The 16291-nt window shown below is 38.4% G+C and overlaps 1 protein-coding gene across 4 annotated transcripts in view; it reads left to right on the forward strand.

Annotated features, from left to right (window-relative positions):
* The window catches only part of FAM13A (family with sequence similarity 13 member A), a 282952-nt gene that overhangs the window by 88751 nt on the left and 177910 nt on the right, over positions 1-16291 (forward strand). For all 4 annotated transcript variants that reach the window (XM_059665523.1, XM_059665511.1, XM_059665518.1 and 1 more), the window contains one exon: positions 3659-3812. In XM_059665523.1, the coding sequence (XP_059521506.1) occupies positions 3659-3812 (154 nt within the window). The remainder of the gene's footprint in view (positions 1-3658; positions 3813-16291) is intronic.

A 16291-nucleotide genomic window follows, 5' to 3' on the forward strand; every position in this document is an offset into this window, starting at 1 on the left:
GCACCACCATCTTGTGGCTGTGGGCACCTCCATCTTTGAGGGCGTGACCATTAGCATATTCCCTCCTGATTGGCTGTGGGAACTGCCATCTTTGAGGGTGGGGCAGTAATTAGCATATTCCCTCCTTATTGGCTATGGGTGCCACCATCTTTGTGACAGCGTGAGTGTCAATTAGCATATTCCTTCTTTATTAGATAGGATATTTGTTAACAACAGCACCCCACTTCCAGGAACCAAACTCTGTATTAGTTTTCAATTATTGTGAACAAAGCAACACAAATTTAATGACTTAAAATAATAAACATTTGCTGTGTCACAACTTAGCTGGGTCATCTGCTCTTGGTCTCACAATGCTGAAAGTAAAGTATCAGCTGGACTTTATTTTCAATGGAGGCTTGAGTTGCGGGGAAAAAAATCTGCTTTCAAGCTCATTCACGTGTTAACGTAAAAAACATTCAAACCTGTAAAGAGTTGTTTGTGAATTAACTGTCGACAATTGCCAGGACGCAATATTTCAACGGATTGGGGTAGTGCTCCAGGGAATGGCGGTTTCTCATGTATTTTTATACATTTCAACCAAAGGAGGGGACATAGGTGGGTTACATGAAATCCACTGGTGATAAATTAGAGAGGCAGGAGAAAGCAAAGTGGGGAAACTCCTAGGATTGGATAAAAAGTAAAATGATAGACACATACTTAGGTGGGTGCAGGAACAATTAACATGGTAACAATGAAGGAATTTGTGGTACCTGTCCTGGCACCCAGGCACATTAGGTTGTGCCCCAAGGGGTCCGGAAAAAGGGAAGTTATAAGCTGCCCAGACATTTCAAGGGTAGTTATTTAGATCAGTGGTTCTCAACCTTCTGGCCCTTTAAATACAGTTCCTCATGTTGTGACCCAAACATAAAATTATTTTGTTACTACTTCATAACTGTAATGCTGCTACTGTTATGAATCGTAATATAAATATCTGATATGCAGGATGGTCTTAGGCGACCCCTGTGAAAGGGTCGTTTGACCGCCAGAGGGGTCGCGACCCACAGGTTGAGAAACGCTGTTATAGATGCAAAAAGATGGAAACATTCAGTTAAGGTACAGGTTGATCTTGTCATGAAGATACTGGCCTAGGACATAACTGCCCACCATAACTGCTTTTAGTTAAAGTTTAATTTCAGACCATCCTTTGTGGTTACTTTAGGTCTCTGACTTTGCAAGACTGCCATGCAGGCCTCCCCTGAGCTTGTCAGGTCAGCATGTGGCCTCTTTCGTCCACCCAGGTTGTTAGTAAAACTCCTTTCCTTGCAGCTGCATGAATAAGGACCTCATCTTCTACCTGGCTGTGAGCTAGAGACCTCAGTCTACATTAGTTCCTTGCCATATGGATCTCTCACAGGCTCTTTCTGAACATAGCTTATTTCTTCAAGGCCAGCAGCAGAATCACATACAAGTTTGCTAAGATTGAGTCTTGTATGACATAACGTAAACATGGGAGTAACATCCTGTCACCTTTGCCATATTCTGTTGATCAGAAGCAAGTCACAGCGGCCAGCGTGGCTCAGTGGTTGAGTGTCGACTTATGAACCAGGAGGTCACAGTTCGATTCTGGGTCCAGACACATGCCTGGGTTACAGGCTCGATCCCCAGTAAGGGGCCGGCAAGAGGCAGCCGATCAATGATTCTCTCTCACCATTTCTGTCCGTTTCTCTCTGAAATTAACAAAAAATAAAAAAAATTTTAAAAAGAAGCAAGTCACGGATTCTGTCTACAACTAAGGGGAGTACAAGAATGTGACTCATGGGAGTCAGTATAATAATGTACCTAGAAGGTATTACAAGAGGGTAGATTGTGTCCCCCAGAGCAATCAAGTGATAGTCCTTGGAAACTGTAGATGTTACCTTATCTGGGGGAACGTTACAGTTGTAATTAAGATGGAAATCTTGAGATAAGGGGATTATCCTGGATTATCTGAGTGGGCACTAATTGTAATTTACTACGTGTATCCTTTTTTAAAAAATATATATTTTATTGATTTCAGAGAGGAAGGGAAAGGAAGAGAGAGATGGAAACATCAGTGATAAGAAGGAATCATTGATTGGCTGCCTCCTGCACGCCCCCCCCCCCCCACTGGCGACCACGCCTGCAACCCGGGCATAAGCCTTTGACTGGAATCGAACCTGGGACCCTTGAGTCTGCAGGTTGATGCTCTATCCACTGAGCCAAACTGGCCAGGGCTACGTGTATCCTTTTAAGAAGGGGATAGAGAGCCCCGGCCAGTGTTCGTTAGTGATTAGAGCAGCAGCCGATGCACTGAAAGGTTCTCAGATTCTATTCCTGGTCCAGGGCACCTACCTGAGTTGTGGGCTTGCTCCCCGCCCCCAGACGGAGTTGGTGTGGAAGGCAATCAGTTGATATGTCTTTCACATTGATGTTTCTCTCTCTCTCCCTTCCTTCCTCCCTCCCTTCCACTCTCTCTGAAAAAGCAATGGAAAAAAATGTCCTCAGGTGAGGATTAAAAATAATAAAAGAAGAAGGAGGTAGAGGGAGATTAGATACATACACATGGAGGAAGGCCTTCTGAGGACAGAGCAGAGAGGAATTTGATGTGGGTTTTGACTGAAGATTAAAATGATGCAATCACAGCCAGGAATGCTGCCAGCCCACTAGAAGCTGAGAACAGATTCTCCCTGAGGGCCTCTCTAGGGAGTGTGGCCCTGCTCACACTTTACTAGTAATTTCTGCCCAGTAATACTGATTTTGCTCTTCTGCCTCCAGAACTGTGAAAGAATAAATTTCTATTGTTTTAAGCCACCAAATTTGTGATAATTTGTTACAGCAGCCACACAAAACTAATACAGATGGGTATTAAATGATATTTTAGTTTTGCTTTGTAAACTCATTTTACTGGTTACTGAGGTTAAATATCATTTCATAAGATTATTGACTGTCCAGTTATTTTCTTCTATAAGTTTTTCAACTCATGATTTTGTTTCTTTTTTAAAAAATTACTTTCTTATTGTTAGTAGGAATTCTTATTCTAACTACTAATCTTACTGAAGAGATGTTTATCTTATGTATATTATGGTGTCTTCTTCATTTAGAGGTTTTCTTTTTCACTTTATTTTAAATTATGGAATTTTTTTAAATACCCAAATGAAGACAGCATAACATGATATATCTTCCATGTACCCATCACTCAGCCTCAGTAACTATCAGTATTTTTCCAGCAGTATTCATCTTTTCCTTTCATTTTTTGTACATTATCTAAGAATTGTGTTGCTGTTATTTAGGTGGCTATTATTACCATGATAAAATACCCCTTCTTTTTGTTATAACACTTGTTCTTTGTTGCTTTTACATTTAGATAAATGTTACCTTACTTATAGCAATTTCTAATATATACAAAGCATTATCGCACCCATGTTAACCTATACCTTCTTTCCAAACACCTGGTACTTTTCTTATTCAGCACAAGCTATTGATTCAGATCTTGGTCATCAGCAAGTGTCCTAACATCTTATGTGGCCCTATATAGCTTGTTGAAAATCCCAGGTGTCCTTATAAGAAGGCTGATCAATCATTGAGGAGATGTCAACATATACGCCTGGGTCAGCTGTGTTTCCAAAGTAATTCCTCTCAAAACTTTTCCCCTTATTTTTAGTGTGCCACCTGGGCTTGAATGCATGAAAGAGCAAGACCTCTGCAACAAGATAATGGCTACAATACTAGAAAATTACAATACCCTGTTTGAAGTAGAGCACACAGGAAATGATAACCAGAGTTGTGAAAACCCAACGAAGCTTATCATCGTAAAAGTAAGTTTGATATTTAGTGTTCAAGATTGCTGTATGTTGAGTGGAAGACATTTTATTTACATCATTGTTTTTCATAAAAATTCCATTTGGATATAACTCCAGGTTATTATTCCTATGTTTATTTCATTCTTCTTATGATTCCTATTTTCTGTATCAAGCGTTTGTTAAGTAATATGTATTCTTCTAAGATTGAAGAAGAATTGTGAATTGGTGTTTCCTTGCTGCTGTAAAATCATCTCAGAAGCACCTATCTGAGCCCAGTGCTGGGGTTGATTGGATGTACCACCTTTTTATGAAAGTCTGGTGTTACAGCAAAGATATGATACATGCTTATGTCTGTGTTCAGGGGTGCTAGCTTACTGAGTAAATTGCAAAATCCCTTCAGACAGTAAGAATTTCTGTGTCTTTTTGTTACTCTTGTGTCTGGTATACTTTCAAGTTCAACCTCAGATTTTAACTCCCATATATGTAGTTATTAGTAACTATCATCAGTAAAGGAGAATATTTTGAAAACCTAAAAAGGAATTCTTGACATTTCTCCCTAAATGTTTGTATACATTGGCTGATAATTTATAGCATATTCTTTACACATTAGGTAAATGCATGTAGGTCTCTAAAGATTTACAATTGAGGGTCAGAGGATAAACATCCAAACCAAATCCTCCAGATGAGGGGAAAAAAAAGGAGACATTGCATTTCTTTTTCATTTATATTGAGGTAAAAGCATGATGGAACTGATAATGGAAGGTTCCCTCAGGAGGTTTCCTGGAACTTATCAAATTTACAGACCTACTGTACTCTTGTTGATTCAATGCTAAGGAATGATTAGAGGTACTTGGTGTGGGTGTTGAAGGGGTGTTTTCATCTTCCATTTGAGGCATGACTGTGAAGAAGAAATAAAAGGTAATGGGTATCAGGTAGCACCCTATCAGAACAGCACTAGAAGACTAAAACTAGGTTTTCTTAACTGGGGCTTATGCTCTTAATACTACAGATTCCCTGTAACAGATAGAGTACACCTGAGAGAAATGCACTTAGCAGGAATCCTGCCAACCTAATAAAAAGAACTTTAAACTGAAATTTGAGGGAAGGGAAGAACAATGCTCAGATAAAATGAAATACTTTGGAGAATATCAGGTGTAATCTAAGGTAGAGGTAATATGGAAGCTGAGAAAATATCAGTGAATCAAAAGAGAAAAGGAGGGGGGAAAAAGCCCTACTTATATCAGTTCTGCTACCAAAAAGAAAAAAGGAAAGAAATTATTTTTTAAATAGAAAAAATTTACCTTAAATTTGTTTTTTCATTTCCTGCTGTACTTAGCAAGGGGTCTCTTTTTAAAATGTTAAAAAGTGATTGACTTTCTTCCAGCTATATCTTTGTTGCTTTTTAATACTCATACCTTGTAAATAGGGCTGATAAAATAATAAGGTAATCTTCAATTATAATGAAAATAGATAAGCAACACAAACTTGCTGAGATATAGATAATCTCTGCACTATGTCAACAGATTATATGTTGAGATATATGGAAGAGTGCCCTTGCTTGGAAATCCTTGAGTTTGTAGGTTTAAGCATGGTGGAGAACATAGCATGAGAGTACAGATTAAGACGCATAAACTGATACTATTGTGGGAGCCAAATACAGATATATACCTTAGGTTGATGAATATGACTGCTACTCTCCTGATGCAAGTTTCAGATCTGGTCTAGAGGCAGACAGCTGTCACGATTAGAAACGACATGTGTATACTCTGGAGTCATTCTGCTAAGGCAGAATATTTGATACTTTTTTTTTAACTGATCTTGCTCAGAGTCTTATTTCTGAAAGGGTGGATAATGCAACAGGGGGATGAGATTTTATGGATTTAGTTGTAACCAATAAGGATGAAACAGAAGTTATGGAAATTATTTTAACAGGATGTGCCAGTGCCATGTTAGGGCCCCAGATAATGAAGAATATGCTAGCCACAGCTTGATATGTAAAACTGGCCATTGTTTAGAAAGCAGGTTTTTTAAATTCCTAAGATCATAGTGAAACCAAAACATGGGATGTTGAGGCTGAGTTCGTTGTCTAGAGAAAACGAAGAATGAAGTCGCAGACGAAAACAGCGGATCAACGTTTATTGAGAAAAGCCTGTTCTGGAAAAGGTCCAGGAGCAGGCCAGTGTCCAGAGCTTCCGTTCCATGTTACAGTCGTGAGTAGTTCAGCATCCAAGCTGATTAAAGTCTGTTATAGTCCATGTGTACTGGCCCACATGGCATAAGCCACACGGGCACGGGGATGTGCTCCCCCACAACACGAATGCCAGGTGTCCATTGTGGCTATGCAGGGGGAGAGAAGAAGGGAGGAAGCATGCACACCTTTTTGTACATATGCTTCTTAGTTCCTGATTGGTCCTTTCATACATTTTAAAGCTCATGCCCCTCCTTCCCCGCCCAGTTGGGTTCCCTGATTCTCCTGTCTCCGCCCCCATGGTCCCGCCCCATCTACCTTGCTGCTTCTGTCTCCTCAGTAGTAACAGATATAAACCAAGAGAAGGTAGATTAAAAAGGAATTGGGAGGCTCACAATGAAATCATTAACACACTGAAAAGTAGTAAAAATGAAAGGGCAACTAAAAAACGTTATTATTCCGATTGTTCTCATGAGTTCAGCTTTTAGAGAATGTGTACAAAAAAAGGAAACAGGCACAAAGCAAGTGAAAAAAATACACAAGAGTGGCAGAGATCTAAATGTTTGAGCTGAGACTGAGGTATAAAACGGGGAAAGGCATTTTTAATGGGGAAGGTACTAACTGTGCCTCCTGACACACCTTTGTGTACCCCAGTATAGGAAACAGAGGCAGTGTTGAATGACATTTTTCATGATATTTTTTGTGGGCTAAAGGGAGATCTGGGGCGCAGACAACTATAAATTTGATAGTATTTGGACTTGGATCAAGAACTTTGACCACAGCATTGGAATGTGGATTGGTGTTTTAACTTCAGGGAAGGTTTCTACATTTGTTTGTGTCATCAGTACTTTAATCATTGACTTGAATGAGCATATTTGCATGTGAAATAAAGCTGGAGGGGCGGAGCGGGGTGGAGGGGGGTCAATGGGAGGAAAAGGGGATACATCTGTAATACTTTCAACAAGAAAGATACTTTTTTTTTTTAGAAAGATACTTTTTTTTTAAAGTTGGAAGAATATAGGTCAGATGTTGGATGTCTACATGTATAGAGTAACAAAATGGTATTGTTATATTGTAAATCAGAAGACGCCTTAATCAATGAGCCAAATTTATTTGGAGTCCTGTTCATTTTCGCTAGCACTAGAGGGCCCAGAGGAGCTCTTGCTTCTCAAATTCTGGGGCCCAATATGGTGGAAGTCTTTTCAATTCGTATGTTTTTCAGCTCTTTGTTTTCCAAATTTGGAATGAGACCTCCAGACCTTCTGAGAAAAAGTCCTGTTTGCTGGGACAGGGCCGTGAGACCATATCTCAAGGCCTGGCCTGGTGCCAGCACTGACAACTCTGTCTGGGGCATATTTTATGGCCTCTCTGGAATAGGGAGTAGTCTTGTTTTTCCTATTAAGCAAGAAAATGTTTACAGAGTAGCAGGGTTAAAATTTTAAACAGCACATTTTACCCAAGATGGAGGTTACTATGCTCAGTACGTGTGTAGTGCATGTGTTTGCGCACACACAGCTATTTCCCTCTGGCTTCAAAACAAAACAAAACACACAACAAACACCATTTTATTTGGACCTGAAGCTAAGTGCTGGGGTCAGATGGGCCCCTCCCTCGGACCCAAGGGATGGATGAATCATAAATGGTCTTAAATAGGGTGGTATTATAATCACTCTTTAGTTACTGATTGACTAAAGGTCAGAAGAGACATTTTACCTTACATGAAGAGGTAGAGGGCCTCTGGGAAAAATTTTCATCTCTGATAACAAAAAAAAACAAGAATGGTTTATGAGATAAGAGCTGTAGTTACCTCTGGGTGCAATTAAGGGTGGTGGCAGTGGTGATGATGAATTCAGAAAGTGCTCTAGGGAGCTCTCTGTGGTTACGAAAATGTTCTATATATCCCAATAGGGATGTGCGTTATGTGGGTGTACACATTTGTCAAAACTCCTTCAGCTGTGTAGTTATGATTTATATTTTTACTATATGTAAATTAATTTTAATTTAGGAAAGAGAGAAGAGAGTAGGCCTCTGAATCAGAATGCCCACCTCTCCCATCTGCTTTTGGATGTTTTCATGCCCGGGGCTGCTGCCACCATCTTTTGTCTTTGAGGCATGAATGCATCAGGATACAGGGGTTGGCAACTAAAGAAAGGAAAAGTCTGGGTTCCTCATCACTGCTCATCTGCTAAACCAAACCTGACCACACATACCTCTGGACTTTTAGTTACAGGAGGGAAATAATTGTCCTCATAGTATAAACTATCTAACTTAGGTGTAGTATTTTGGTTCTTGCACCAAAAGCCTGATGCAGTCATAATTGGAAAGTAGTGTATGTAGGTTTGTAAACTGATTTGCACCAATAGAGCCAAGAAGAGACCCAAATAATAATAGCTAAACTGCAAATCATCCACAGATTTTAGTTAACTTTTAGCAGAGTATAAAATGTCAGTGTGATGTGATTGCCAAAAATAACTACAGATTCATTCACCAAATATAACAGTAGTATCCAGAACAAAGAATATATGTGTCACTGCACTTGGTGTAGGTACAAGCAATAGCTGATTTTGAGTACTACATTCTAACTCTCCTGACAGTCCTGCCGATCTCCTGGTCCTCATTTATCCTAATTAAATGTATATTTGTCTGGTTAACTGTTGTACTTGAGTTTTCCTACTGCTGATGACTTCTAAATCGTAATTCTAGGCCCAGCCTAGCAGGAGAGCAATAGAGCCATATTTCCCACTACCTATAAAAAGCTTTACGCTGGCCTGTGTGCTCAGTGGTTAGAGTATTGCCTGCACACCAAAGGGTCATGGATTCGATTCACGGTCAAGGGCACGTACGGGGCACAGGTTCCATCGCCAGCCCCAGCAGGGTGTGTGGGAGAGGCAACCAATCGATGTCTTCTCTCGCTCTCTCTTCCCCACCCACTCCCCCCCATCCTCCCTCCCACTCTCTCTAAAAATCAATGGAAAAAACATCCTCCGGTGAGGATTAACAAAACAAAAAATAATTAATTAATAAAAAGCTCTGTTGGTTACTCAAATTTTTCACACCAAAAACATCTCCAAAATTTTGTCTGTGTTCTCCCTTCTCCAACCTTTATTTGCCAGCCCCTGGCCTACCAAGCTATAATCTTTACATTTATCCTTAACTCCTGTCCCTTTCGCTTTCCCACTGGGACTCACATTCTATGTTAGACATATCTCTGGAAATTAGTGTCTTTGTCCACCTACTACCAATACTTTGGAGAAGGCCCTTTTCATAGCCACACAATTTAATTGTTTTCCCACTTCTACATTCACCACCTTCCCATCTTCTTTCTACCAGTGATAGAATTATGTTCCTAAAAACAAACCTGACCATAATGTATTCCTGCCTTACGTAAGCAAAGCTTTTGCTGTTGTTCTGCTTCCCACCCTTTTGCTGATAATATGCAATTAGACTCCTTTACTTGGAATTCAGGCCCTTTACACTGTCCCCTAACCAAACTTACCCCTTAAATACTCGAATGGATATTGATGGTTCTTGCCTCTTTCTGTTCCTCTGATCTGTCTTTAGTCTCCTTTGAGAGCTTTTCTCAGAATTAAACATTGTTATTTCCTAGGCTCGTTCCTAGATCTTCAATCCAGAGCTCTCCCTTGGCAGATCATACAAATATACCTAACTGCTTAGCCACCACTTGCATTTTCCCGTCCTATGGATTGTCTCATCATCTTTCCTTGCCTTTGAGGTCTAATGCTCCACTTGTATTCTGGAGCTTCATGAATGGCCCGTCTATCCACACAAATACTCGAGGTTGATGACTGTCAGTCATTAAAATGAGTTAATTCTACTGCCTGAAAATCTCTTAAATCTCTCCCTCCCCTCACAAGTGCTTCCTCATCACCTCTCATGTTGGATCATTACCGCAATCACCTGGTGACCCAGACTTACTATGTCAGAAACTAGGGGCAGGGCTGAAATCTGCATTTTAAAAGGCTTCCTTGGCAGTTTTAATAATCAGCCAGATTTGGGAACTGATTGATCCTTAGGAGTCTACTACAGAAGCCTTCTTACTGGTTTTACTGACTCTAGACTACCCATTGACTCCATCTTTTCTCTTCTGCTGCCTGAGTTATTGCTTATACAAATATGAACATGTCACTTCCCATATCAAAATTCTTCAGTGGTTCTTGATCTTCACCTATCCCTATGTTATAAAATCTGAATCTTAGCATGACAAACAAGGCTTTTCATGATTGGAATCAACCTACCTATTCACACTCCTTTCCTACCACTCCCCCCCCATACATTTGGTACACTAGCAGTCATTGATTAATGTAATTGTAGAAACCATGTAACTTAAGCCTCATGTTTGTCAATCTAGTTACTACAGTGCCTGGCATTGAAAATTCCATGAATTCAATGACTGGCCTCTATTAATCATATTAACAATAATGTCTATGATCATAGTTTGTACATAGTATGAAAGCAATATTAATGAATGTTTTCAAAGTAATTTGATGAAATTAGAAACATGATAGTTCACTGAGTACTTCCTGAGTGCCATACTTAAGAAAAGGTATTAAATACTTCTAAAGTCTTTAACAGTTCTACAGAGAGCACTGATATTAGGATAAGAAGGCTTATGTCTGTGTAATGTGCTACTCAGCAGTATGACTGGGTAATTTATAATACCTCTTTTTTTCTTTCCTGTTATCTAAAATGGTGAAAATCCTATAGAGTTATTGTGAGATTCAAACTGTTTATGGTAGTAAGAAGATTTTCAAAGCCAGTTAAGTACTCTAGAAATATAAAAGCATTTTTTGTTTGTTTGGCTGTTAATATTGGTTGAAGAGTAACTAATGAAGCTATTGGCTTATTTGAAATGATCTGGTCAAAGATACTTCATTAGTTATATAAATAAACTTTAGAGCACAGAGGTCTGAACTCCATCTGGAATTCGGCAGAATGGGTTAGAACTTCCAATTTGTGTAACTCTGGGCAGATTACTTAATTTCTCCTTTACCTTTGATTTCCTCATCTGTAAAATAGGGAAAGTATCAGTAACTAATTTAGCCATTTTTGTTACATTTGAAAGAAATATGATAGCAAGTCTTTAATAAATTTTTAACATAAAGAAATCATTAGGGTCACATCACCTTTATGATATTACCTTATGACACCTTACTTCTCTTTACCTTAAACATCAGGCTTGATAATAGAAAAAAAGACAGAGAATCAAAAGCAGAAAAATAAAGTTGACAATCAGGTGTGTTACTCATGACAGAAGAGTTTCTGCTTCTAGACATTTTTTGCCATTTAGATTCTAGTTTTCAGGGCATGGTTAGATTAATTATCCTTTTTAGCTTTGGAAAGAATCTGCACCCTCAATAGACAGAAGAATGTGATTTTAGTATTTAATGTCTACCTAAATCTGCTTTTAGAAAATGAACCATTAATAATAAAAAACACACAAAACTCTTTTAAGTGAAATTTTTGTGAAAAAATGGGATATTTCAGTGACTCTGTGAAATAAATCACTAGGATTTCAGTACGTTGCGGAGGAGAGGAAGTGAAGTGAGGAGCTGAAATCCTTCCACACAGAAGCAAGGCATGGAGGGTTTGTGTAACGATGACCAGACATTTCTGACTAGTCCATAGGAAGTAGCACTAGGAGCTATTTACCAGAGTAAATTAGAATGGTGTTTAACTATGAAGTTTAACTATTCCAGTAGCAGTGGAGTCATAATAGGCATCATAAAAAATGTTTGGGTGTTTATGTCATTGTTTGATACTTTGTGATTTGGCTGTGTTGTCTCCTTGTGTGTATGGGGACTTACATGGGGAGAAAAACTGATTCCTGCCCACCGAAAAATACTAGTTCTTATTTTGAAAACCTAGGAACTCAGAGATAGCACTAAATTGAAATTTACTTGCTTGTTTTTTCATATCAGACCTTTCTTGGGATAGTGAGGTATACTTTTTAGATTAGTTCTGTTTGAAGGTTAAAAAATATTAAATGATTCTAAGAAAAACAAAGATAAAATAGCATGATAGAATGTCATTTGCTTGCATGACCCACATAGGCACTTTCTAGTAGTGGAAACTGATAAGATTACCAGTAAGTAATAAAAGTAGTATTAAAGGTTATTTCCTTAGGGTGGTAAACACACAGTACAATATACAGATGATGTGTTGTAGAATTGTGTACTTAAAACCTGTATAATTTTACTGACCAATGTCACACCAATAAATTAAATTAAAATAAATAAATAAAGATTATCACTTAGCTTGAAGCAGTTTTATGGTCCAAGATTTAGATCATAGCCACATATTTATAATTCATGTTGCTGTTAATTTCTTCTCCCCAGATGTTTTTGTTTTATAGAGCGTTTACAGATCAACACTAGGAAGTCATGTTTGCTCAGGAATCATTGGAATAGATATATCTGTCAGGTGTTAAATTCCTTCTCTCCTATTATGGGAAATATTTAAAAGATGACAGACTAAATTGCTTTGGTTATGAAAACATTATGTTACGTAGCCTTTAAAATGTTTACAATGAGACGACAGCACTTTGAAACTCACACCTCAGAACCTGCCTACTTGAAATCATTAGTGCATGTATTTGGCAAATACAGACTCTAAGTAAATAAGTAAATATTTAGGATTTTCAAAGATCACTGGTAGTTGTTTTAGAACTGAATTTCTGCTATTTCCTTCATTTGGCCTCCTAAGAATAAAAGTGATACTTCTGTGGACCAGATGTACCTGGAAAGAATAGCATATAAATTCCCAGCTCTTTTATTCATTGGTTAAAATAATTCTGGGGTGGTTCCCTTTCAGGAGCACACCCAGCACATTTTCAGTCTCCCTTTTCTTTTCTCCCAGCCTGTTACCTTTGCTTTCCCTCTCCTAAGCTCCAAGGGACCTAATTTTGCTTCTGTAACTTGTTTCCTAAGTCTTGCAGTCCAACTGGCTCATTTCTACTACTTTTGTAATCTTCTCTTATAATTTTTTAAAAAAAGGTAATAATAATTTTGGGTGTATGTTTTGCTAGTGTAGTGTTTTCCAGAACTTTACCCCAAGCAGATTCTTCAAAATCACTGTAATAGTTCTAGTAACTTAATAATGAGACCCTTATTGTCTACCTTCTCCCTCTGTTACTACCTATTCCCCTGATGATCACCCAAATAAATTACTTGTCCTCAATCTTTGTTTTAGGGTCTACTACTGGTTGAGGTTCTAAGACATCTCAAATTCTTCTCCCTTTATGAGCCCTCTCTCATTCTCCAGGTACAGTTAATCTCAGTCTCCTGTTGTCTTGGAGGTGCCTTCTTTCTCCTTCTGTTAGAGCATGCTTTACTTTCTGCCTTGAGTGAGTTACTTTTGTTTCCTGTTGTATTGCATTGTAAGTTCTTTGAGGATAAGAACAATATCTCATATTTACTTGGCTTTTCTCTAAAAGTTGTGGAGTAACATACATTCTTGCACCTTCCAACACATTTATTCTAGTTCCTTAATTGTACCATGTGTGTATAAATAAAACGTAACTCAAACTTATTTTAGGAAAGTCATAGTAATTATTCAGGTGATTTGCAGTTGTTCACATTTGTAAAGTATATGATAAAAGTGTTCTTAAAAGAACTCTACCTAATTAATATGCCAGTTAATCAATTCTCTTATTTTCATGTAAAGCATACTGACTGCTGTCCATGGCAACTCTGAAAGCTTGTGTCTAATAGGTTATTCTCTTATACTTGTTCCTTATCAGTTTTACTATATGCTCACAAAGAGTCAATTATGTTTGTTTCTAAGACTATTCATGTCATTTTTAATGGTACCTATATAATTTAATTAAAGAAATGCAGTGTGAATACAACATTATAGTTATTTCTAGGAAAATGGTGCCAAACTAATTAATAGAAGCTTCTGTAACAGACTCTGAAATCTTAATGGCTTAACACAATCAAAATTTATTTCTCACTTACTTCACAGTCCAGTGGGTTGATCAGCTGTATTCCATTTTGCCCCAACCATCCTACAAGATTGCCTCAGCAGGAAAAAAGGGGGGCTTGAGAATAAATGTAGAATATTTCTATGATTACATCTGCAAGTGGCTTATAAAACTTCTGCTCGCATTCTAATGAGTAGATTAAATCATATGGCTCCTAACCTAACTGTAAGGGAGGCTGGAAGTGTAGTCTTCCTGGTGCCTATTCCATGACTTTAGGATATGGCATAGTGTTCAGAAAGAATGGTCTCTGTTACAAAGCTATGTTGCATAGATTGGAAGGACTCAATAAAGGTGGAAGTCTTCATGTTTCACTCCACATAAATGATGTATTATGATTGCAGTTTATACAAAGAAGAAGTTGTGGAATTCCAAACGAATGGCCATTCCCAAACAAAGGCCCACAACAAAAGACTAGGAATTAAATGAACATTTGAGGATCTTACTTGTAAAAACAATTTTGAGTAGGTGTCATTTATATGTATTACTTTTGAAATGATTTCCTGTTTTAGTTTACAGGTCACCTAACCTACAACATTTCATGATCTAATTAATTAAGAAGGATTCTTCCAGAAAGACATTATTTTGTTAAGAGCAGGCCTCTGGAGATAGACTGTCTGGTTTTAAGTTCCAGCTCTGACACTTATTGGGTGTGTAATCTTGGACAAGCTGCTTGTACTTTCTGTACCTCAGTTTTCATATGTGAGAAATTTATATAGTGAAAGTACATATTGTACAGGGTTATTGGGAGGGTCAAATGGATAAAGGTATAAAAATGCCACACATGTAATAAGTGCTATCTAAGTGATATCCAGTATTATTAGTTTGATTACTGTATCAATATCATTATTGTCAGATTTAATCCCACAGTTTTCTACTGAGTGACCACACTGTAGGTGACCCTATACCTATAATAAATGTTTATGTAACTTAAAGTACTTAGGTTGGAAACAAAAAGCAATCATGGCTAAAATTAAACTAACTAGAAAGAAAAGAAAAAGTAAAAATTTTTTGAAAGGACATGGGGTCTGGCTGGTATGGCTTCATGGTTGAGTGTCAGCCTATGAACCAGGAGGTCATGGTTAGATTCCCGGTCAGGGCACTTGCCTGGGTTGCAGGCTCTATCCCCAGTGTGGGACATGCAGGAGACAGCCAATCAGTGATTCTCTCTCATCATTGATGTTTCTATCTCTCTCTCCCTCTCCCTTTCTCTCTGAAATAAATAAAAATACATATTTTTTTAAAAAGAAGGGACACGGGGTAGTTCACAGTCTATAAAGCAAATTTAAGCACATCAGCAAGATGGCAGGCTAGGAGGCCCCAACCCTCCCTCCTCCCCCCACCAAAAAAAACAAGTCGACAATCATTAATGGATGCAAATAGCTCTGGAAAAGCTCCAGAGTATAGTAAGGAGCTCCAGCAACCCAATGGAGCATAAAAGCCCATGAAGGCCACATTGATAAATACAGGAAGCATTGTACCTGCATCACCCCATTCCCCAGGCCAGCACAGTTTGGCACTAAAAAGATCCCCTTGGCTGTGACTTCCCCTGTGGAGGTAAAGGAGAGCAAAAGGACCATAGCAGCTCTCATTGCCACTGTGGACTCCCACAACCCTCACCACTGAAATCACCGTAGTCTTTGCTGATCCTTACAGCGATTGAGTGCAGACATCAATGCAAGGCCACAAGTGGCATCACCAAAGAAGCACAAAACATTTTCAGTGATTGCCCCTCAAAGAAATGGAGACTTATGAATTGCCTGACAAATAATTCAAATTAATTTTTTAAGAAGATCAGCAAGCTACAAGATTCAACACAGACATTTCAACAAAGTTGCAAAACAATATATGAACAAAATCAGAAATTCAGCAGAGATATAAATCATAAAAAAGATCCACATAAATTCTGAAGCAAAAGAATATAATAAATGAAATGAAAAAATGTAATAGCATTTTTTGTATCACATGAGCTTAGAGAAGTAGGCAAGAGCTGGATCATACAGGGCTGTGTAAGTCACCTAAGGAATTTGGATTTTATTCCATGAATTGATAGAAGATTGATGTCATCTGTGTGACATATACAAAATTTGCAGAAGGCAGGATGATGAAAGCGATTTAGGTGAACAATGTTGGTTATTACTGGGCTGGCCAATACTAATAAAGGAATGAATCTCAGTTTATTCTGGAGAGTGCTGACTGCACTTGCTGTGGGTTTGATGGTGGGAGGTATGGGAAAGGGGGGAATTAGGTAGACACCTAAAACATTGGCTTTAGCAACTGGGTGCCCTCTGGTAATCTGGAGATGAA

This window comes from Myotis daubentonii, chromosome 1 (genome assembly GCF_963259705.1).
Source record: "Myotis daubentonii chromosome 1, mMyoDau2.1, whole genome shotgun sequence".
Taxonomy (NCBI): Eukaryota; Metazoa; Chordata; class Mammalia; order Chiroptera; family Vespertilionidae; genus Myotis; species Myotis daubentonii.